This window comes from Pseudoliparis swirei, chromosome 16 (assembly GCF_029220125.1).
Source record: "Pseudoliparis swirei isolate HS2019 ecotype Mariana Trench chromosome 16, NWPU_hadal_v1, whole genome shotgun sequence".
NCBI classification, from domain to species: Eukaryota; Metazoa; Chordata; class Actinopteri; order Perciformes; family Liparidae; genus Pseudoliparis; species Pseudoliparis swirei.
The window spans coordinates 16,555,461-16,579,025 of NC_079403.1; the positions used below are offsets into that span (position 1 = coordinate 16,555,461).

The following is a 23,565-nucleotide window of genomic DNA, read 5'->3' on the forward strand; positions in this document are numbered from 1 at the left end:
CTATTGTTTTGTAAATAAAAACAAATTGTCATGTCATTTTGTTCAGCTCTCATGTCTCACGACACGATGTGTTTCAGGTGTTTCGTAACAACCAGTTACGTGCTCACTTCAAGTTACAGTGAACAATAGAAAAATCATTTTGTCGATGGGTGCCCTTTTTTGGGTTTGAGCACCTGCCCCCCAAGATGTCTGGACACGTGCCTGGTTCTACATCACACGGCTAGTGCGTATGGTCTTCCAGAACCAGGAGGAGAGGGAGAACAGCACATCAGATCCTCTGATGGAGGCCCCATCAGGTCTTGTGGTGCCCCCTGCAGGCTCCAGCTCTCCTCATGCTCCAGTCGTGTCTCCAGCTCTTCCTGAGCAGGCGGAGCTGGGAGCCCTGAAGGCGGACCGCAGAAACTCTGTCAGACGCATCGAGGTCGACGGCAGGACTGTGACCCGAGTCATTCAAGATTCAAGATGTTTTTATTTGTCACATACACACACAGGGTGTGCAGTGAAAAAATGAATGCAAAAACAGTCGGAAAAGGGCAAAGGAGCAACAAGTACACACACAACACAATAAAAAACATTAGTTACAGTGTGTGTGTGTGTGTGTGTGTGTGTGTGTGTGTGTGAGTCTAGTTGGGGGGGTCTGAGTGGGGGGTGTCACCTGGTCCTGGTGAGGAATCCTGATGGCCCCGTTCTCTCTGTCGTCTTCTCTCTCGCTCACGCGACTGCCTGCTGGCGCCAACAGTGTTGGGTGTTGTGAGACAGTCAGTTGTCTCTTAGAGGATCTCTCCTGGTGGGGCCCTCCTGCATTGCCTGAACTCTTTCTCTCGCTCCTGCTGTGTACAAGTCCTGCCAATAGTGCTGTCCCTCCAGCCTGTCCTCATCTCTCCGGTGTACCGCTCTCACAGCACTGAACTGAAAAACCGCTGGAGAGTGAGCGAATACCGGGGAGATGGACCTCTGTCGATTTAATAAGAGGTCTACTCAGAGTCGGGGCAGCAAGAGGAAGGACAGCAGCAGCTGCCCGCCTCCTCCAAAGAAACGCCTCCGAGTCTGACGGGACGGCTCGGAGGGATTCCTTGTCAAGGATCCTCCTGCTTGAGACATGTTGTGTCCTGAGCGACCCCCCAGGTAGCGTCTTGCACCTGGGGCCTGTCCACCTTTTTATCCAGAGACTTTGAGGTTTAGTCCTCAGGGCTGGCCTGTGCGTCTTGCAGGGCCGGGGAGGCCCCAGGTAGCGTCTTGCACCGGGGTCTTTGTGGACTAAACCTTGTTGTCTGAGGAAGAAACATTTGGATATAGTTTGGTCATTATGGATTTAGCCCAGGTCAGCGTTTTTGGTGCGTCTGGCACCTTTCTTTATTTCTTGGAGCTGGCCTGTGGGTCCACTTGGTGAAACTAAAGGGAGCGACGGGGAACTCACTTCCTGAAACAACACCAAATGGAGTTATTGTCGCTGACTCATCATCCGTTGAGATGGAGCTTCAAGTGTCTGCTCTGCTCTGAAACGACACCCAGAGTGATCTGATTGGTAGAACACAATAAAAAGAAATGTGCAGTGGACCATATACGACTAATATATAATGTCTCAACTGTAGATAACTTTAAAGATTGTAGTTTACAAAAGTACCACTGCAGTGGAAAGAGGTTGAATAGCTAAATTGTTACAATATAATTATTTAGTAAATACTTGACGTTCGCACCATTTGTAATGCAATACTGTTATAGATCAAAGGCAACTACCGAGCTTATTTGAATTCCAGTCCATGTCTCTGTACCCCTTAAATATTGTCATATGAAGCTCAAATGGGGAGCAGCTGGGAGAACTGCTGCAGGCCCCTGACCTTGCTATATCACAAAGTGGGTGGACTGCAATCCAGTTAAGGAATAAGTTACTGAATCTTAATTATTTATGTTTCCTGTAAGTAAATATTGAAACTTGTAAGACTTTGATTATTGAGGGAGGTATGTTGTGATTTATCATCCTAAATGCTATTTAAACGTTTTGTTTTTCATTTCAGCCTTCCTTTGCAATGCAGCTAGATCAAAAAGAATACTTTGGTTCATAAAAGTGCGCGAAGTCATTTGCAGATGGAAATCGTTCTGTGTCTGTGATGAATCAGGGTTTTTATATTGAGTGCACTGGTTATGCGCATTAAACGGCCCATTGAGATATTAAGTCCCTGATTTGATTAGTCTCCATGGTGGCAAGCCCAAATTTAGTTGCATCACTTGGAATTCATGAACCCTTGAGGAGTAAATGTAAAACATTTAAAGGTGCTGACCCTGTGATACTTCATAAATAAACAGCAATGCACACACACGTCTCATACACAGTGCATGTTCTTCAAGTATTACAACAGTCTCCCCTACATGTAACTCCATTGTCTAACAGATAGCTCTGTCCTGTATTTACTTTACAGACAGATTAGTTCTGCATATCCTCAGATCGCTGCAGTGGATACACCCCTTCACCTTTATGTGAGACGCATTTATTTATAGCTTCCATCCCCTTTTTAATCCAAACTCCATATCAGGATAGCATACTGTGGGTAAAAAGATTTTTTTTTGTAATCCCTCAAACTACAATGAGATGGCATCCACAGAGATAACTGATAATAAAAGCCAATAATGACCCACGGGACCAGCAGGCGAAATGCCCTGGCTGTTGATTCTGCTCATAGAAGGCAACTGTCCCGACTGAGCTGTAAACTGCTGAGAAACATCATGGTTGGGTCACTCAAACTTCTCCCTAAAATGTTCTCCTCATTTTCAAAGTTAATAATCCACAAAGCTATGATAATATTAAATTTCCACTATATTAAATAACACAACAATCTTTTAAGATCACACAATCCCTCCCGATTGAATTGCATATTTAAAAATACCAACAACTGACAAAAATTATTATTGTATAGAGTCATGTATTTTCCTTGAAAGCAACCAGAAAAATCAATCACCCAGAACTTAACTTTATGGCTTAAGCTTTTATGTGATGCAAATTGGAAGTAGACAGCAGATAATGATGAAAGGTACTGGTCATACTGGCCAGCAGAGGACAGTATCAACCCATAGGGTGGAAGTCTGTGAGCTCATTTGAGGATGGAGGTGTATCCAATAGGTTTTGTATCTGGAGTAAACCTCCATTACTGTGTAGATTTAAGTGAACCTCTCACACCATGCAAGGAATGCACGTGGAATCTGAAATGGTTTCATCCTCTTTGATGTATGTTAAGATGCCTTTTGGTTTTTAATATTTCTCATGTGGAAGTAAACATCCTGGGCTGATTGTGTTGCTGGAGAAAATAGCAGGGCTCATTCCAGATACCTCAGGACTTTGACCTGATGGTAGTGTGAGACAAAAGATCAAACAGGCCACTGCATGGATTAAGTTAGTTAGATTCAACATCCTTTTAGCCGTCGCTCAGGTATCCTGAAAGAGTTAACACACAGTCGCTGATTCCACAGTCATTAATCAGTCGTAAAAGCTTAAGTGTGTGAAAAGAAATCTTCAATTCTTCTGCTTTCCTGGATTCTCTATTGTCGTGTATTTTGCATTACAGCTCTTAAAGATTCCAGAGGCCCACAAGGTGTCCATGGTATAGAATACCATTATGGACTGGACCAGAGATGATGTTATACATTAGATCATGAGAGGGGGGGGGGGGGCCCGCCTCGAAACCCATTGCCAGCCATAGATCGAACATGACGCCTCTCCTCTCCTCTGTCTATATACCTATATACACATCCGGACCCTGAAGTTTCCAGTCATTCTAGATGTCTGTCTTCGCACACTAATAGAATAAACTTTGTGTTCTTATCAGTACCGTGTCCTAAGCTCGACTTCTCCATCATCTCAAGGGACATGAAATAACCCACATATTTGGCATCACGATTATACAATACTATAATTGAAAGTTCAATGCCTACATAATAGTATCCATTTCAAAGTCCTTTGTTATGTATCCAAAGTGGGTTTTGAGGTGTACCAATTAACTGCTACCATGGTATTTTAAAGACGTCTCATATTAAAAGGCTATGGTCTCCGACTGACAAGCGCTCCTTAATTATAATGTTGATTTATTTCACAGAGTCCACTGAAAGATATATTTTTGCTGTTTGAAATTGCATGAGGAGATTAAAGGAGATGAAAATGAGATTAAAATGAGTTTATTCTGCCTTCCTTTCTCTCACATACATATGTCACATAGGCGTATCCAAAGACTTTTCCTCCTCTCTCCTGACATAGTGCATAACAGATGTTTGTGTTCACCAACACGTCTCTTTGCTGTCTCTCTGGGTCGTTTCTCACGGTGTCCTGCCTGGTGTGCGTTTGCTTGAGGCCTTCAGGGTCCTGTCTAGCGCCGTATTGACCTTTTTCACCCACAAATTAAATCCCCTCAGGCAGCACAACATCTGGGCATATACATATGGGCGACTATGGGTCAGTGGTCAGCAGGTCCGTCTTTCAATCAGGGGGTTGGAGGTTCAATCCCCGCCCGAGTCGATGTGTCCTTGAGCAAGACACTTAACCCTGAGTGTCTCCCTGTAGCTGCGTCTACGGTGTATGAATGTAACAGGATTGTAAGTCGCTTTGGAAAAAAGCGTCAGCTAAATGATATGAAATGAAAAAAAATGAAAAACAACAACATAGTGAATACATGCTCAACATGATTTGAATCCAATTTGAAGGGACAAATGGAGTCAAATAGACCTGAGCATGTGAAAGAAAAGAGGACAAAGAAAACCTCACCACGCAGGTAAAGAAAACATGAAATGCAATTTTAAGACATTTCTCATCAAAGCTGTGCATGACAGTGGGCTGACGACACTTTGTCTCCTTGACAAACAGCTCAATCAGTCATTTGTTTTTCCACTCATATCTTAGCTCTAAATACATCTAATATAAAGCCATTTGACCATAAAACACTCCGTTTAAACAGGTTCAGCCTGGTTCTAGCTGTGTGAACACACACTTTGTCTACAACAGACGCACAAATGTTGTTTCCCTGCATCAATTACCTTGAGGCCACCCTCACTGTTGTGGGTGGCCTCAAAGTAAAGTCCAAATGTGCACTAGGCTGATAAAGTCGTTATACCTTTCTGAAGTTAAACGCACTGAGATGTGGATGGAAGCGACTGTCGTCTCACATGGAAGAACGATCCGTTATGTATCCATCCCAAGTGCAATGGGAGGCTACACATCTCCCCTCTTCTTTCATTCAGCACAAACAAAACAAAAGATCAAACTCAGCAAGTATAATAAGCTTCTGGATTCAAAGCTCTTACTGCTATGGCATTCTTTATACTGTTGAACCTGCTAGACCCACACAATCTATCAATAAACGCATGTGAGAAGAGAGTATGAATAAAAGGGTCATAAACATGAACAGTGTTCAAATACAATGAGCGAGTGTGCTAGAAACACCTGCTTCTCACAACTGCGTGACAGGAACAACTGCGCACTAAAGAACAGTTATAGGGTTCATGGTCCCCGACAGTGGATCGCAAACGCTGGAAGGCAAATTTCAATTAAATTTGCAGTATTCATGATTCCCATAAAACGTAGAGAGTGTTAGGTGACTCCCATGACAGGATTATTAAACGCTAATGGTCAGCGTGTCATTGAATTTACAGACTGAGCCACAGACTACTTCAGTCTTGTAATCCTATTAATGAAATGAAAACAAGTATGTCCTTGTTGTTGACAGCGCAGTGTACCGTCGTTCATAAACTGCCTCCTGCTACTTTAACTTCAAGCATGCTTAAGCTACAGTCTGAGCTCCAGTAGTTGCACCTCTACTTATGTGGGGTATTTTGGTGCTCAGTCCAGCGCTGGTGGGCTCATCTTCTACTGACACAACCAAGCACGGCAGCTGAGGACGAAGGAGTACTGATAATAGAAGCACATTTACATATATATTTAGTGGGGTTTATTCACATTTTTAACAAGTGGATTTAAACATGGAATCCATTTGCTCTACTTGAGTTGGCGTACTTTTTTATTGGGGCTGTGTTCCTAAATATTCCTAGTTCCTCAAGAGATTTTAAACTTTTGTGCCATCTTGTGTGATGAATCATCTCATGTTCTTCTACTTTTCAGCTGCCTCACTTTCAGGGAAGTAACTGCTACAAAAGAGATAGAAGAAAGCAGCAGGAAAGAGAAGCAGGGGGGGCATGTGCCGGGTTTCTGGAGTGCCCCTGGTGATTTTGTGTCCTAGCACTGTCTCAGAGAGAGAGAGAGAGAGAGAGAGAGAGAGAGAGAGCAGAAAAGAGGCTGGGAAAAATACAGGGTCAGTCCAGGGATTGTCCTCGATAGGATAGGAACTATACTTCACTACAAGTGTGCGTGTGCGTGTTGTGTTTGCATACTGATGTTTAAGGTCATTTGTCACGCTGTACACAGAGGATATAATAATAATCCACCACCATGAGTCGGACCACTTTTTTTGAGGTAAGTCTAAACGTAAGGTATTAAGCTTAGTAGAACTTTGAATTGCCACTTTCTTATAGATGGTTTAAAGTTTGAGCTTATTTTACGTCACAAGGCCTCGCTCAAGCATGAGTCACTTTGAGCAACATTTGGTAGAGAAACAGCAGGATTTGGGAAATAATTAATACTGTTGCAAAAAATAATTGAGGTTGAGGTATTTTTCAAACACAGTTCCATCAGGTGAGTTCAGACTTGCTTGTGGAGCATCATTTATTTTGTTGTCAATAAATACCTGTCCAGATGACCACATGTTTACTCTCTCATCACATGGAGGGAGACTCGCAGTGAAGAGCTAACAGTCGTGACTTGGTATGACAGCAGTCCCTCTGTTCAGCAGCCTTAGGAGACATTTTTGTGTCAGAGTCAACACAACTTTCATGATATGGCTCTTGTCTCACAGGGCCTTATGAGTAGCCGACTAATGGAGAAGTAGACCAGACACACTTAAATTCAAGCTAATTTACAGCATGCTCTGGGATGTGTGCCATGCTCTCAGTAACACGAAAAGGCTGCATGGCAAATTAGCAAATATTTAGATTATGCAAAAGATTTATCTTTCCAAAGCCTGATCCCATAAGATTAAATGAGAAAATGTTTGCCATTCCTGTCTGATCTTATCATCGAACTCTCCAATGAATAGACTATAGGTATTTTCTAATATGTCAAAGTATTGTTTTTAAACCTTTGCTCTGCCTCAATATTAGCACTGTACATTTAAAGACAAGACAAATAGACGATCCCCCAAACCTACACAGATCCCTCACAGGCACGTATGCATGTTGCGTGTGACCTGTGCTGATACAAGCTGTCAGCACTGCCCTGTGTTCCCACGGGAGGACAGGGGCGTCTGATAATCAGATTTGCAAGGGCACAGCACAACCGAGTGCACACCACTTTACAACACACAGCACTAATGACACCCGCGGTGCTCTCCGGGAACACGCGGATGCATCAACAACATGTGCCTCTCGAATGCAGTCGGGAAGGTTAAGGATGGAGAGCCAAACAAACCCGTCTCCCGGGATGCCCTTAACTGAGACCTCAGCATGCAAAACAGACAGCGTAAAGAGTGACAAGTTGTCTTACTCGTGTTTAAAATCTACAGGTGCAATGTGGGGTACTTTTTTAAAAACAATAAATAATTGATGAGCAGAATATTGTAAAATGAAATGAATCCTGAAACAAGAGGAAATTACTTCAAACAGCAGATGGAGCTCTCTCACTTGCTCTCACTCTCTCTCTGTATGTATGTATGTGTGTGTGTGTGTGTGTGTGTGTGTGTGTGTGTGTGTGTGTGTGTGTGTGTGTGTGTGTGTGTGTGTGTGTGTGTGTGTGTGCACTCAGCAAATCTTTAGGTATCCATTAGCGGGTTTTTACACTGTCCAGTAAAGGAACCAATTTAGCTAGGACAGCTCTGCTGAGCAGCACAGTATGAAGTGCTTTCAGGGCGAATTGTGGGCCGCCGCCCACCTTCCTCCTTGCATATGCTGGACATCACCACTGACACGGTCTAATTAAGATGAAAAATGTGTGTGCAAGAGAGCAGCAGGACAACAGAAATATTATTTTACCTCCCAGACTCAAACAGCCCCATCACTCAGATGGAGATTACTCTACTTGGTCAGGGAAACTGGACACACTCGGCAGTGGGGCCACTGAGAAGTGTCAGCTGTGCTTAGCCATGCAGGGACCAACTTTCTTTCCAGCCGTCCACATTGCATTCAAAGGCTCTGCGATGTAATTTAAGGTCATCCCTGTTGCTTGCTCTTGCAAGAGAAGCATTCTGAAGAACAGCCGATGTGTAGATGTGGTTCAAACCATAGTGTTCCTCCGTGGCTACGTTGTAGATCTTTATTGAAATATGTGTAACAATATCATGAAGGCTTGTGATGGAGGCTTTATAAGAGATAACGTGCTGGATTATTGATGAGAAAACACGATTGTATAAATCAGCTCAGGCGTATATAAATAAGACGTTACAGAGATACATATAGAATCAACTTCTTTACACACATATACTGTACACATACTTCCAGCCTTCTGGTAATGGAGAGGCACAATCTTTACAACTTATTCTGAGAGCAAAGGGAAAGTAGGTCAAGCTTTTGCTGCCTGTGGCTTTGTCGTGCAGGTGGCGTGTAAGAGTGCACTGCAGATTTTCATCCAATACAGAAGTTCAGATGTTCTAGTGAATGAATTTGAAGCGTGAATGAAAATCTCTCCAACGTTTGTGTTGAAATCTCCTTCCTGTTGTGCATCTTGTGTTTTCTTCAGGTGAGGGTTCTGGATGCCGAGACCAAAGAGCAGCTTTGTTTTTTAGATAAGGTACGCAGACATATTGCCATGGCTGCACTTTGACCCCTCAGGGAGCCTTAGGTGGGAAACATCATGTATGACGATATATATTCTTCATAGCTGGCAACTCTCATTAACACATCATTTGACACAAGAAGCAATGTCAACGTCTTCACTGATAACACAACAAGGGTTCATACTTCATATGTTGTATCCCATTCAGGTGGATCCACATTCAACAATAGGAGACATGAAGAGCATCTTTCACAAATCATGTGAGTATTCATACATTTCTGGTTCTATGATATATTGTTCAGTGTTTGTTTTTTCCGCTGGCCTTGTGTTTTATCTTGATCCCTGATGGTTGCAATACAGATATCTTGTGAAGTAATCTGGTGCATTTTATATCAAATTTGCCGGCATTTGAGATGTTAGCTCACTATCGAGATATCAATTTGAATTGATATCATACCGTCACATTGTTTGTTTGTTTTTATTTTTTTATTTTTTATTGTACATTTACTCCGACCACACCTAGTGTGTGTCCGGTCAGAAATATCACCGAATGTTTGCCAAGCCAGAGACCATCAGATTCCATCAGAGAACGTTATTCCATCGTGATCAATTATTATTGGGCTTGAGGCCTAAGACTGTGTGTGCAGAGCCAGCTCTATCCAACCCCTTAAAATGTGTGTGTGTGTGTGTGTGTGTGTGTGGGTGTGTGTGCGTGTGTGATCTGCTCAGATCCTCACTGGTATCCAGCAAGACAGGCCCTGATGCTCGATGCCAGTAAGTCATTTACTGTATTTGTTTGTGTGTTGCTCCAAACTGCAGCGGGTGGTAGCTATTCATGTTTAAGACTGAACAATTTAGACTTCATCCGCTATAAATAACTCAAATGGTATCAGTAAACTGCGGACAGCATTCATATATATTTACAATTCAGTACTTGATGATGCTTTGAACAAAAAGAAAAGGGGAGGAGTTCAACTTGCTACCATTTAGAGTATTGTTTATGTTTAGTTTTTAGGCTTCTACTTATTTAGCACACATACAATACATTTCTTGGGGAATAGATGCTGTTGTGTGATTTAGCATCATGAATCCAAGATCTTGTTTATAGTCTCATATTGTGTTTGAACTTTGACTTTGAGAAGTGTATATGTGCCACCGCACAAAGCACTGCACGGGACACTGATGCAAGTTGTGGCGTGAGACATGCATGAGCAGCAAGGCAACTGCTGTAACTGGAAAATGCATCAGAAGATTTTAAAATTAAATCACGGAGAATGTTTATAGTAACATTTGGAATGACTTTCGCTCTGGAGTGGACCAAAGGCCTGTAAATGCAGCACATTATGTACATAAAGAGAAACCTAGCATGACATATGATGCTGCAGGGCTTTTAATGGATCTGGGCCAGTTTCCCCCTGATGACATTCTAAAAATGTCATTCAATTAGCACAATGTATTATCTGCTGTCAGGCCCCTGTGAGCTGCAGAAAGAACTGATCACTCAGTTTAATCCGCTATACTTTACACGCAACTGCTTCGATGTACATATTCATAATTCAATTATATTATAATTCTATTAATGTGGTGATTTCTTAATTCTACAAAGTGTGTTAATCTAAAGACAATGATTTCCACTGGATAGCATATTTAGTTGAATTTGGAAATCCAATATTTGCCAGTGCTTTTTTTTCTTCATCCTTCTTAGAGGAAAAATCACTCAGAGACGAGGAAGTCTTACAGAATCTACCCGTCGGGACGACTGCCACGATGTACTTCAGAGATCTCGGCCCACAGTTAGGTTGGACCATGGTGAGAAGAGTCAAACCAAATATGAACAATGTACAGAGAAAGCTGAACAAGGAAATCAGTATCTGGCATAGAAAGTGTATGTACTCATAATATTGGGGTTGGCAGTTGACTTATTTCTTGTTTGTAATGACAAGACTAATACACATGTATAACTCAAGTGATTCATCATTGGTCCAAGATATCTCAAGGAATACAAATGTAAGTAAAGTACAGGGTATAGAGCCCAGAAGGTGTCATTGAGAGAAATAAACAAATACATTCATGCTGAATTAATTTCGTTTTTCTCCATGACCCCTTTGGGGCTCCACACCAGTAAGGTAGTAGCGTTAACTCTTTCTCTGCCCTTGTTTCCAGGTGTTTCTTGCAGAGTGCATTGGACCACTTCTCACCTACCTCCTCTTCTATTTCCGAGTCCCTTGCATTTACTCACACGAGTATGCCCTTACCTCCAGTCCTCATCCTGTCGTGAGGTATATGGGCTGAAATAGACTTCCAACTACAGCGCAGGTTTTCTCATGCTGTGGCATCCTAGAAAAATAACCTAATTTAAAATAATAGTTCCATGTGTCTAGAACATACGCAGATTTGGTTTCAGTCTCTCCCTGTTTCCAGTCTTTGCGATAGCTTCATATTTATCATACAGATGTGAAAGTGCTATCAATCTTCTCATCTAATTCTCTGAAGGTGAATGAGCTTATATTCCTAAAAGTGGATCTCTTTTTTAATAATTTATATTTATTAAGTCTTTGATGTTGTTTTTTTCCGTTTTCTATATTTCATCTATTGTTGCGAAAAGGACTCAGTGAAATCAGCAACAAATCAGAATATGAATGCTAACTGTATTATCTCATGTCAGTGTAACCATCTACATTGACATGAGATAATATAACTTTTGAATCAATGATGGTTTGGACAATCTTTTATTCATGTGATTATCAATCTACAGTTCTACACTCTCTCCCCTCGGGTTTTTTGTAAGGTAACCTTACAAAAAAGGAGTTCTAACTATTGCCATTCCTTTTTGTTTGTTATCTTTTATACTACAGGACTGTCTCAGAAAATTAGAATATTGTGATGAAGTTCTTTATTTTAAAACTCATGCATTCTGGATTCATTACAAATCAAAGCCTTTTATTCTTTTAATATTGCTGATTATGGCTTACAGCTTAAGAAAACTAAAATATCCTATCTCTAAATATTAGAATATCATGAAAAAGTATACTAGTAGGGTATTAAACAAATCACTTGAATTGTCTAATAAACACCTGCAAGGGTTTCCTGAGCCTTGACAAACACTCAGCTGTTTTTTTACTTGGTCTGATAAAATTTTATGAGATAGGATTTTAGTTTTCTTAAGCTGTCAGCAATATTAAAGAATAAAAAGGCCAGTTGATTTGTAATGAATCCAGAATGCATGACATTTTTGTTTTTTTAATTGCATTACAGAAAATAAAGAACTTTATCACAATATTCTAATTTTCTGAGACAGTCCTGTATATCATAACTCCTCAGTCATTTATTCAATTATTTCTCGATATCGTAGTTGCACGTTCTTTGCTAAATCACTAATGTTTCGTCGCCGATGACCCACTGTCACTCATGGATCATTTAAATTGAATCTTTTCTCATTTCAAGTTTTAAATCAACTGCATGAAATAGTGTGAGGTTGCACACCGCAACAGGAATGTAAGCGCTTGAGTTCAGTGCTCACACTTCTACGTCCGACCTCATCCTCACCTCTCTGCCTCTCAGACGAGCCTTTGCCTGCCACACCTTCCACTATATGAAGAGGTTGATAGAGACCATCTTCGTGCATCGTTTCTCCCATGGGACCATGCCTCTCGGGACAATCGTCCGGGTGAGGACTTGACTACCCTCTGATGATGTGCTCAACACTTCCTCAATGTGTACCCCTTTTCCCATGCAAGCTATTGTTTTAGTGATGTTAGCGATGCAAAGTGCTGCTTACAACAGTCCAAGTGCAGTGTCCTGATGACGAGGGTTTGATAGGTCTTCTATTTTGTTCGAATTTTTTAGTTCAAAAGTAGAAATATCATCAAAGTAAGAACATTTTTGATTTCAATTGAGAGGTTCGTTGTTCATCATGTAATTCATGTTTTTGTAATTTTCCTCTCAGAATTGTGTCTATTACTGGGGTTTCTCAGCTTGGTTGGCCTACTATATCAACCACCCTCTTTACACACCTCCATGTAAGTCAACCCATGTGTACATACGCGCACACACACACACACACACACCATTTTCTGCAGCTTATCAACATCATGCCTCTCTCTCCTCACAGCATATGGAGAACTACAAGTCAACTATGCATTAATCCTATTTGTGGTACGTATAGTGTTTTTCACTCAGCACCAATGTCAAATTGAGTGCGCGTGCATGTTTGACAGTATGGTGTGAAATGCGCATTTATGATCCAGATATGTGAGCTGGGAAACTTCTCCATTCACTTGACTCTTAATAATCTCAGAGGGGATGGTGAGTTGTTATTCTGTTTACTTCCACATTACTTAAAGGAGGAATACACCACATTTTGAAGACATTGTCCAATCCATCAGTTACTTTAGATGCTGTGTGATGAAATGAATAAAATCATCTTAAACCATGCACTTGTTCCCATTAGATCATTGGCTCATTATTCCATCCTAACACCATTTAGTTTGATCCATCATGGAAAGATGGATGACATGGGTGTCTACAATGTATTTGTATCATTATAATAACTACTCATTTAAAGTGTTATTAACTTAATCCTAAACGTAGTCATTCTTCAGGGCAGCTCCCAAGCTCTGGAACTCACGCCCCAATCTCATCAGAGACTCTGATTCCCTCACCACATTCCAGTCCCGCCTCAAATCACATTTTTTCTCATCTGCTTACCCGTCGCCCCCTCCTTCCTCCTACCCGTCAGTCCATGTGTATGTATGCGATTGTGCCTGTGTATGTCGCTTATTGTCGTTCGTCTCCCGTCTGTCTTTCTCACACCGTTTTCCCCCCCGACTACAGGACTGTCTCAGAAAATTAGAATATTGTGATGAAGTTCTTTATTTTCTGTAATGCAATTAAAAAAACAAAAATGTCATGCATTCTGGATTCATTACAAATCAACTGAAATATTGCAAGCCTTTTATTCTGATTTATTGCTGATTATGGTTTACAGCTTAAGAAAACTCAAATATCCTATCTCTAAATATTAGAATATCATGAAAAAGTATACTAGTAGGGTATTAAACAAATCACTTGAATTGTCTAATTAACTCGAAACACCTGCAAGGGTTTCCTGAGCCTTGACAAACACTCAGCTGTTATAAATCTTTTTTTTTACTTGGTCTGAGGAAATATTAAAATTTTATGAGATAGGATTTTAGAGTTTTCTTAAGCTGTAAGCCATAATCAGCAATATAAAATAAAAAAAGGCTTGCAATATTTCAGTTGATTTGTAATGAATCCAGAATGCATGACATTTTTGTTTTTTTAATTGCATTACAGAAAATAAAGAACTTTATCACAATATTCTAATTTTCTGAGACAGTCCTGTATGTTAAAGCGTCTTTGAGAATATTATAAAGCGCTATATAAATCTAATATATTATTATAAACTTTTCCCGAAATAATTTCTCAGGATCCAGAGGCAGACAGTTTCCTGAGCCAACAAAGAATCCATTCACGTGGCTATTTTTCTTTGTATCCTGTCCAAATTACACGTATGAGGTAATAGAAAGCATTTATAGTAATACCTCATGGCAATGACTGTCAATCATACTTGTGTGTTTACCTCTCTGCCTGCCTGTTTATTTGAAAAATACTGCAGGCTGGAGCTTGGGTGTGCTTTTCCATTATGACTCAATGTCTGCCAGGTATGTACAGCACATCACGTTCTGTTGATCCACTTACTGCCCCAAAATGTGTTTGTTCTAATACTCCAATGGCTTGTATTCTAGTGGCGTTTTACACATTACTGGGGTTCATTCAGATGACCATCTGGGCCAAAGGGAAGCACAGAGCCTACAGCAGAGAGTTTAAGCACTATCCAAGCCTCCGGATGGCCATTATCCCGCTGATCCTCTGACTGAGAACCAAACATGAATCCTTGGAGCATATGGCGAGTGTATATTCTCCCAACAAGGGTTTTTTATTCAAACAAAGATGTTTTCTGCTGCTGAGGACAGCATTATGCAAGTTTGGTTCTATGAACTGAAAGTAGTGGAAATGGGAGTGATAATATGATAGCAATATACTGGAGTAGTTATTTGTATTTACAATAAGTCTTAGTTTCTTCATAGAAATTTGATTTGGCATTGTGATTTGAAGTTCATGATATTAGATTTATCTTGACTGCTGCCATATAATAGCTTGTGTTAACATTGGTTACACATTATTTTTTGGGGGATTTTCAGGACATGATTTAAGGTTGAAAATGGCACCTCAGCATTTTAGCAACCTCTATTCAAAGTGAATATTTTTCATGGCGTATTAACCCACAGATTCTGCCACTTATATTTAATGATTAATGCTTACAGCACTAATACAATTTGCCGGTTAAGTGAAAGAAATAAAACGTACTCCAGCTCATTATAAAGTGCCCTTCCAAAAAAAAAATCAGACTTGAATTAAAAATGTCATGGCATCCATTTGAGAGTGCAACATCACTTCAAAGTTCTCAGGAGTTAAACTGATAAAGCCGACATTTAATTATGCAATTAAGCTTCTCCACTGTACATCTCAGATTGTGTTCTTCAGAGAAAAGGAAACTATACTGTAGAAGTGTAAGATCTGTCATGAATGTGTAGAAGGCTTATCAAATACTCAGCGATAATTAGTGTTGTTCTCCAGCCATGACTGTCTCATCTCAGGTTTTATTAAACTGTAAAAATTGTACAAATTTGAATAATATCAAGCTTTTTTCCAGTAAAACAAATCAAATAGAGTGTCTGGGGGGGAAAGGCCCATATCTTACAGAAAGTGTGTACTTTATCTGACATGATACCCTCTCAGAAACATCAGGTGGTGAGTTCCTCTGACCACGCCAGGTGCTGGTGGAATGCAGACAGTTTACCAAACTTGAACATGTGTATAATTAAGCGCAAAGACATTGGTGGCAAGAAAATATCACACAATAGAAAAATGATTACATAGCAGCAAGAGCAAAATCATTAGTTGTGTTGCACTAGCAGAACATCTTCGTATAAGAATTATGAAGCTTCAGGTAAAGCTGCCTCAATAAAGTGCTACGGCTTTGCTTCTGCGAGTGATTATTACACATATCTACTGAAGGCAAAAAAGGATTATCTTGCTTGGCATCTGAATCAAAAATACACAGGACCAATGCTTTCGTCACATTCCCATTAAACCCCGATATATAACGTTTTTGACATGTCATCAATCAAAGTCAAGGTGCTGGTCATAAATCTCAAGCCGTTTCATTTAGTTTGCAAGGCCTACAAGGTGAGCAGAACGTGGAACACACAGCAGGTGAATAAATGCGCCACACTTTCCAAATTCAAAGCCCACTAACCCCATTTACTGGAAAAGCAAAGTATTTCCACGCGTCGGTTCATCGGTCAAACACGACATGTGTCACGTCCCATCAACAGGGCGGCCTCATTCACACACTGCATTTCAGATCTTAACACCGCACAGTAGATCCACAGTAGAGCCTCTTTCCAAAGGCTTCTCCAAATGCAGATGAGAAAAGCGATTCATCTTCTGTGTTTTTAGGATCCCCAAACTGATCCCGCACCAGTCGCTTGACTCTAGGCAGGACCTCATGATGACACTCCAGAGAATCCTCTACTTTGTCTCCGCTGAGGAGAAAGTTCTGCCAACTAGCTTTCAGTCCTTGAAGCACACACACACACACACACACACACACACACACAGAGGGCGCATTCTTTAGACACAGCAGCTTCTAAAAGGAAACGAAAACCAAAGGAAGTCTTCCAATTGGGCTCAGTGAGATGAGTTCACTTCCCCAAAGCCTTGAAGGGTGTGGCTTCATCATATCGCTGTGCTCCGGCAGCTTTTGGATGCAACACAATGATGTCATCCTCTTTTGACTGTTGCTTGGCGAAATTCACAAAAACCTACAAGTAAGTACATAGAAACATTAGGATCAAGTCATACTACAATATGTTTATGATGTAGCATATAGTATGACTGTTTTTACGAAATACTATACTATGACTTTTTCATGATATACTGTCTATGGCTTTTTCATGATACGTTTGTATTATTCACAAGACAACAACATTTTAAAGACATCAAATATACTCCAACATTTGTATGGCACTATATACTTTGACACAGTACACTATAATACTGTACCTAACACCATGTTGGGGGCTTTGAAGCTTCAGTGAGAACTATTCAAAGATATTCAAAGCCCTTGTTTATTATATTATTATTTATTATACACCGAGGCGTTTCTCAGATAGCTTGTTTACGCAAGAAGACCGAACGGACGACCCCGAAACATAATGCCTCCGGCCACGCCTGTCGCCGACGTAGCAAGATCAGTTTGAATTAAGTTGGCAGAATTTTCCATATATGTCAAATAAAAGAGCGAATCAAAAAATCAAAGATATGAAACATAATGCAATCCTCTGTGAGGCTGCATGTAGGTACAGAAGTGTTTCAGCTAAATGCGTGGAGCCAAATCATAGCTAAAAGTAGAGAAATAGTGAATTATTCACAATTTGACGAATTTGACTGGTTTTAACTGAGCCATCTGATCCTCCTGAAAGAAACGTGAAAGGAATACATGTAAACCCCTGTTAAATTCACATTACATACTTTGTTTTCCTATCCTCATTTACCTGGTCAAGAGTGGTTTGTGACACCGAGTAATCCTCTATCTTGAGCTCGTCTTTGTTAGCCAGGACCATTTGAAAGATCCTCCCCAGGGAGGAGGAGGAGATCTTGTACTGCAGAGTGTTGCAGTGTTTCTCTCTCTGGATGCAGCCGGGGAACGTGCTCTCCATGAAGGCTTCAGCAGCGTTCAGATCTGGAGCACACCCGGGCTTGGCTGCCCTGATCTTCATGGTCACCAGGTAGCCATCACCAAACCTACGTTTACATTGATGCGAGACAAAAGAAAAATAAGCAAATAGTGGGAGTTTCGTAAAATGCTCATATGATTGGATTTATGTTTAATTGTTGGATGAATGTTACAGAAATGCAATCCGTGATATGGGACGAGGGAAAATCACTGACTTGTACTTAAGATGCTGAATGGTTCCCAGACACTTGAAGGATCCATTAACCATAATCGCTAAGCGGGTACACAGCGCCTCACATTCCTCCATACTGGAAAGACAGATGGCAAAATTAGAGCTCATGAATATGCATGCGCACACACAGCAGATCGTTTACCTGTGTGAGGTGAGGACCACAGCTCGTCTATCCTGGATAACGCTCATGATGGAGTTCCACAGGAAGCGTCTGGAGAGGGGGTCCATACCTGTCGTGGGCTCATCCTAATACACAGTAATAGTAACAACAAACACATTAACATACACACAGAAACATCGAGGATCTTGTTTATCCCCTTTCTTCATTTCCCATCCTAAACCTCTCATCCAAACCAAGCCCTGTGATAGGCGAGCGCCTCACCAGCAGCACCAGGGCGGGGCAGCCGATCATGGCGATGGCTGTGGAGAGTTTCCTCTTGTTGCCGCCACTGTAGGTCCCGACGCTTTGGCCTGCGTACTCTAACAGACCCAGCTTCTGGATGGCCCACTCTGCAACCTGAGCATGAGGAGGATTCTGTCAGCCCTCCTGTTATATTTAAGTCAAACTAAATACACTGGGTTTCTACCTGAACTGGCGTTCTTTGAACAACAGTATTACATTATAACTCGTTGATTATAATGGCCGGTTGCTGGTATCTCTTCTCTGTTGGCATTATTGAAATTATTTGTCTGCATTAATGCCCCACTACGCTCCTCTCTTTGTCAGAATGGCTCGTTTTGTCTTAATGCTGACAGTAAGGGGTGTGCTACTTTACTCTGCTTGCAAAGCAAAGAAAAAGATCACCTCTTTCAGTTTTTTCAGTAACATAATCACAAGGGGTGCCCGATGGTTAAAAAGTTAGGCTTATGCACTGTGTTGATTTTACACACAAACATTATATATATATTTATAGGTACACTCATCACATTTGTCATTCCTCTGTGCAACTGTTAGGTCCAGTATAAACATTTGTATTTGATGGCAAAAGCTGCATCTCACCCGGCTGATCTCCAACTCAGGAACTCCCCGGAGGCGGGCATAGAGGTGCAGATGTTCTCTACCTGTCAGCAGATCATCTACGGCATCAATCTGTGGGCAGTATCCCATGTTCTGGTGGACGTCCAGGATGTTGGATAAAATGCTAAAGATTTAGGGGAAAACACTTGCTCCTGTTACCTTCACATTTACTAACATATTTTACCCTCGGGGTCAATTTGACCCCAGCAATTACCTCCAGAAAATTATTAGAATTAATATTGTTTCCCAAGTTTAAGTGTGAGGTACTTTATGTTTGTTTGTTGAGTACCTAAATAGCCCTTTAAATATATAAAAAAGTTGATATTTCTTATATGTTTGACACAGTGAAAAACAGCCTGGGGTCAAATTGACCCCAAAGAACACCGACATTAAACATTGAATGGGGTCAAATTGACCCGAAAGGTAACAGGAGGGTTAAACAAAGAGAATGCGGATTTCAAGATCAAAATGTGTATTAAATTACATTTGTGTTAATTGCTATTTGTAAAAGCAATATATTGCTAACCTGTGACCAGAGACTGAGGCCTCTCCTGAGGTGACATCAATGTCACCAGTCAACATTTTAAATGTTGTGGTCTTCCCTGCTCCATTCACCCCCAGTAGGCCAAAGCACTGCAGAGGGTTAAGAGAGCAAACATGACAGATGAACAATCAAGTGAGAAGAAAGCTTCCTCAGGGGAGTGAATTGCATCGGTTTAAGCACGCAAACCTCTCCGGGTGATACTGCAACACAGATTCGGTCCACAGCAGGGATGATTGTTCCAGTGTATGTCTAGCAAGCAATGAAAACAAAAATGTAAGTATATTTTGGATTATGAAATCTTTTTTTGATCATCAATGTTAGCCCTTGGTCCAAAAGAAAAATGTCTCACCTTGGACAGGTCTCGTATGCGTAAAATGTCGTTAGTTTTTTCACTCCTATCGAGTCGCTCTCTTTCCTCTGCCACATCTACATCTTCTCCCAAAATAGGAGGCCTTGGGCGATCTGATATCCTGCGAATAAAAAAATAAAAATTCAGTCAATCAACTTCTAGTGATTCTATGACAGTTAGAAAGTGTTGTCTGTGAATTTTATTACAAACATTTACATTTTTCAGGAGCAATTACTTAAGTACTTAAGCCGATTGACTTTCTTCACGACTACACTTACCAGTGATCCATGAAGAAGCGATACTGGAACAAAATGTTAAGGCAATTAGAAAATTATTAAATATTCAACAGAATAATAGGTTCTTCCCAATAAAGTCCCAGTCATGATTTGTAATGAATCCAGAATGCATGACATTTTTGTTTTTTTAATTGCATTACAGAAAATAAAGAACTTTATCACAATATTCTAATTTTCTGAGACAGTCCTGTATACCTGTCAGTCGCACTTTCAAACTTCAATGAAGTCACGATGGCATCTTAGAATAGTTCATCTTGAATATATGTCAGTCAAATCGGTGATTGTAATTGTATTGCGATAATTCATACTTAGTCCTTTCAAGAGAGTAATTGTTCACCGTTACCAAAACTGTTGCATAGTGTTTGGTGCAGCAGTGGAGTCTTGAGTGTGTTAAAACTCTGCAGTTGGCTTGGGCCTTGGTGGCATATGTACAGTATAAGCAATCTGATTTCTGATGCAGCCAGTGACCCAACATTAATCTTGGGTGTTGAGATGATGGCGGACAGTTGGAGGCTGTTCTGTGACGTGTACTTACCAAAGCGAGCATAGATATCAGTCACAGCCTGGTTCATAGCCATATCAATGAGACCTCGACCCAGGCAGTATTGGGGGAAGATGAGCAGCACAGACTTTAACAGCTGGTTGAATTTGTACAGAGCCTAGAGAGAAATCCAAATTAGGATGATATGGTGGTATGGAAGAAGCATGGGGGATGGGATTTACAGAGCCAAGCCCTGTGGTCTTACTGTGGTGCCCTCAAAAAGGTCCAAGATGAAGGTGAGGGCACTACTGTTAATGCCAATGAAGAGGTTGATGCATGACAGAGACGTAGGCTGTGCTGGGCACACTGAATATGTAGGACATGGGGTACATCATGGGTGTCACAGACCACCTAAAAGAGAAAGACATTTGTTTTTAAACGTCATGCATGATGATAAAATACCAGACACCACTGATTCACTGCACAATGATATACGAGAAAAACTAGTTTTTTTGCAAACAGCTCTGTGAATTAGTGTAAACAAACACAATTGAAGTAGCTTGCATCAACTTTGGAGTAAACTTGAACCAAAGGAGTGTAACGACAATCAGGTGATGACAGTAGCTCTGGATAATGAAAAGTATCTTCTAAGGGAGGCATATGGACATATACCAGTGACTGATCAAGCCAGCCAAACAGCTGAATATTGTGGGATCAGAAAGAAAAGGGTATATTGCATATATTCACAACCTTTTCTATATTTATTGGCAAAGGTTATTGGCAGTGTCAACTCAGAAGCAAGGCTAGAAAATGTTCAACATTCAGCTTTTTAGTTCGCCCCTCATTGTATATCCTTTGTTGAACAAATAGTTAATGACAAAATGAGAAGAAAAAAACCTACCCATAAAGCATGAGTAGAGATATACAGGACTGTCTCAGAAAATTAGAATATTGTGATGAAGTTCTTTATTTTCTGTAATGCAATTAAAAAAACAAAAATGTCATGCATTCTGGATTCATTACAAATCAACTGAAAAATTGCATTTTTATTTTCTTTTTATTTATTGATTATTACAGTTTACAGTTTAAAAAATTAAGAAAACTAAATATTATAATAGAAGAATATCAAAATATCATGAAAAAGTATACTACAAATCACTTGAACAAATCACTTGACAATTCCTGCAAAGGTTTCCTGAGCCTTGACCAAAGCAACCAACAAACATAATCTTTTTTTTTTTTAAATTCTGAATAAATAATTTTTTATTATTTATGAAAATTTAAGAGATTTTAGGTTAAAAGTTAGCCAAGCTAAAATATTAAATAATCAAATAAAGTGCAATATTTTTTTGGAACAATTGTTGAATTGATTTGTTTTAAAATTTATTTTATTGCATTACATTAAAATACAGAAATTTCTGAACTCAAATCCTGTAAGTGGTTGGAGGTTGGTTGGAGAGGTGTAGCACTTCTTATCAAAAAAGATGAATATTTCCACCACCATTGCTGCACTGATGGAGTAGTTCAACTGGAGAAACAACAATAAAAACAATGTCCACGAGGAGCAGAAAGCCTTGACATTATAAACATCATTATTTCATGGAATAGGGTCACTGTACCATGTCCCAGAGAAAGTTGGACATCCAGTAGACCAATGGACTGACACCACTGACAAACTGCAGATGTTTGGCCTGGGTGACCCTCTCCTGAATCAAATACAGGACAAAGCTGGCTGGAACGAAGGACATGGCAAAGATGACACAGATGGCCACCACTGCATCCACTGAGGTGTTTAGGCTGGGGAAAGGACAGAGGAACATTTAAAATAAATGTAAAACCTGACTGGATCCCTCAAAGCTGTTCTCATGTCACAACCTGGTGCCACTTCTTATTAGAAACTCCTTGCAAACTTTGAGTAATGTTTCAGAGTTTGACATGTGCTTGAACACATGTCCAGCCATTGGTCACTCACACAGTGATCTGAGAGCTGCTCTTTGGTGAGATTGAGAGGGTGGTTGATGGCAGTGATTCCATATTCGTCCAAGTTGGCTCCCTTGGGCAGGTTTGCACGCAGGATGGCGTTGTTGGCCACGTTCATGAAAGAAACCATGGCATGCCAGCCCTTATTGTTGTACCACACCTAGGGAAAGTTAAATAAATGTTTCATGTTTATAACCTAGACATGGCATCGATTAACTACTGCGTTTGCTTTTGAGAAAAGTATGGACAGTCCATTGACTGATCACAGTGATGAAGGTTTCATCCTGATGGAGAGGCTTTATTGGACTGACCTTGACACTGTCTTGAGTCTCCATGTACTTGAGGAATGTCCCCATGTCCTTCAGGGTTTGTTTGGAGCAATTACCCTGCAACTAACAATGTAAGGCCCAATTACAAAAACAAATGAACAGAAAAGCCAGGTGATGAACACGCAGAGGTCAGGATAAAAAAAATGCACAAAAGATATAAGCCTGAATATCATTTTGCATTTTAAAGCCATACCCCAGTAACATTGAGCAGTCGTCCCAGCTGTGCTGCTAGATCCTGGATGGTCTTTGGCTGCACCTGTAAAATAGGAAGCTGTCCTCCCACTGATATACCTCCATACCTGGACATCACAGGGAAAATCCTGCTGACATCTCCAGCGCTTTACTGTAACTCCAGCTACTCAAGCCCAAAGTTGTACCAGACCATAACAACCACTGGAGGGAGAAGTCCACCACTACACATAACACATCCATCCATGTAATATAAAATATCTAAAAATACAAAATGATTATAAAATAACCCTATTTGGACTTAACTGTTATCTGACAATAAAGCAGTTGGAAAAAAATGGAAAATTACCTTTGTTCGTTCACCCAATATTTGCTCTTCAAGCTGAAAGAGAGTAACATTACAAATTTAGAAATATACATTAAATATGAAAATGTACACTTTTGTACTTTTACATTGAAAATTCTCTAAATGTGTTGTTACATGTATATATCTTGTATAAACCTCACTTTTTATGCAACTCTAACA

General features: G+C 40.4%; 2 protein-coding genes across 2 annotated transcripts in view; one reads left to right on the top strand and one right to left on the bottom strand.

Annotated features, from left to right (window-relative positions):
- Positions 1-229: 229 nt before the first annotated feature.
- LOC130206664 (very-long-chain enoyl-CoA reductase-like) lies at positions 230-15,375 on the top strand. Its single transcript, XM_056434719.1, has 12 exons — positions 230-436; positions 8,762-8,812; positions 9,469-9,571; positions 10,503-10,606; positions 10,961-11,076; positions 12,359-12,464; positions 12,744-12,816; positions 12,909-12,952; positions 13,045-13,102; positions 14,247-14,335; positions 14,436-14,481; positions 14,566-15,375. The coding sequence occupies exons 1-12, from the start codon at positions 230-232 to the stop codon at positions 14,691-14,693; spliced, it is 1,125 nt and encodes a 374-aa protein (XP_056290694.1). The 3' UTR covers positions 14,694-15,375.
- An 85-nt stretch (positions 15,376-15,460) lies between these two features.
- The window catches only part of LOC130205902 (retinal-specific phospholipid-transporting ATPase ABCA4-like), a 38,572-nt gene continuing 30,467 nt past the window's right edge, over positions 15,461-23,565 (bottom strand). Inside the window, 21 exon segments of the mRNA XM_056433435.1 lie at positions 15,461-16,707; positions 17,440-17,689; positions 17,837-17,929; positions 17,996-18,099; positions 18,236-18,370; positions 18,854-18,995; positions 19,398-19,504; positions 19,602-19,664; positions 19,765-19,885; positions 20,043-20,088; positions 20,091-20,144; positions 20,569-20,719; positions 20,807-20,888; positions 20,890-20,952; positions 21,443-21,475; positions 21,966-22,069; positions 22,161-22,338; positions 22,491-22,681; positions 22,833-22,907; positions 23,044-23,149; positions 23,389-23,421. Coding sequence (XP_056289410.1) covers positions 16,588-16,707; positions 17,440-17,689; positions 17,837-17,929; positions 17,996-18,099; positions 18,236-18,370; positions 18,854-18,995; positions 19,398-19,504; positions 19,602-19,664; positions 19,765-19,885; positions 20,043-20,088; positions 20,091-20,144; positions 20,569-20,719; positions 20,807-20,888; positions 20,890-20,952; positions 21,443-21,475; positions 21,966-22,069; positions 22,161-22,338; positions 22,491-22,681; positions 22,833-22,907; positions 23,044-23,149; positions 23,389-23,421 — 2,251 coding nt within the window. The 3' untranslated portion in view covers positions 15,461-16,587.

Coding starts and splice junctions, on each gene's coding strand:
- LOC130206664 (XM_056434719.1), top strand. CDS start 230: ATGGTCTTCCAGAACCAGGAGGAGAGGGAGAACAGCACATCAGATCCT. Junction 8,813..9,468: donor AGCTTTGTTTTTTAGATAAG/GTACGCAGACAT, acceptor CCAACCCCTTAA/AATGTGTGTGTGTGTGTGTG. Junction 9,572..10,502: donor GGCCCTGATGCTCGATGCCA/GTAAGTCATTTA, acceptor CATCCTTCTTAG/AGGAAAAATCACTCAGAGAC.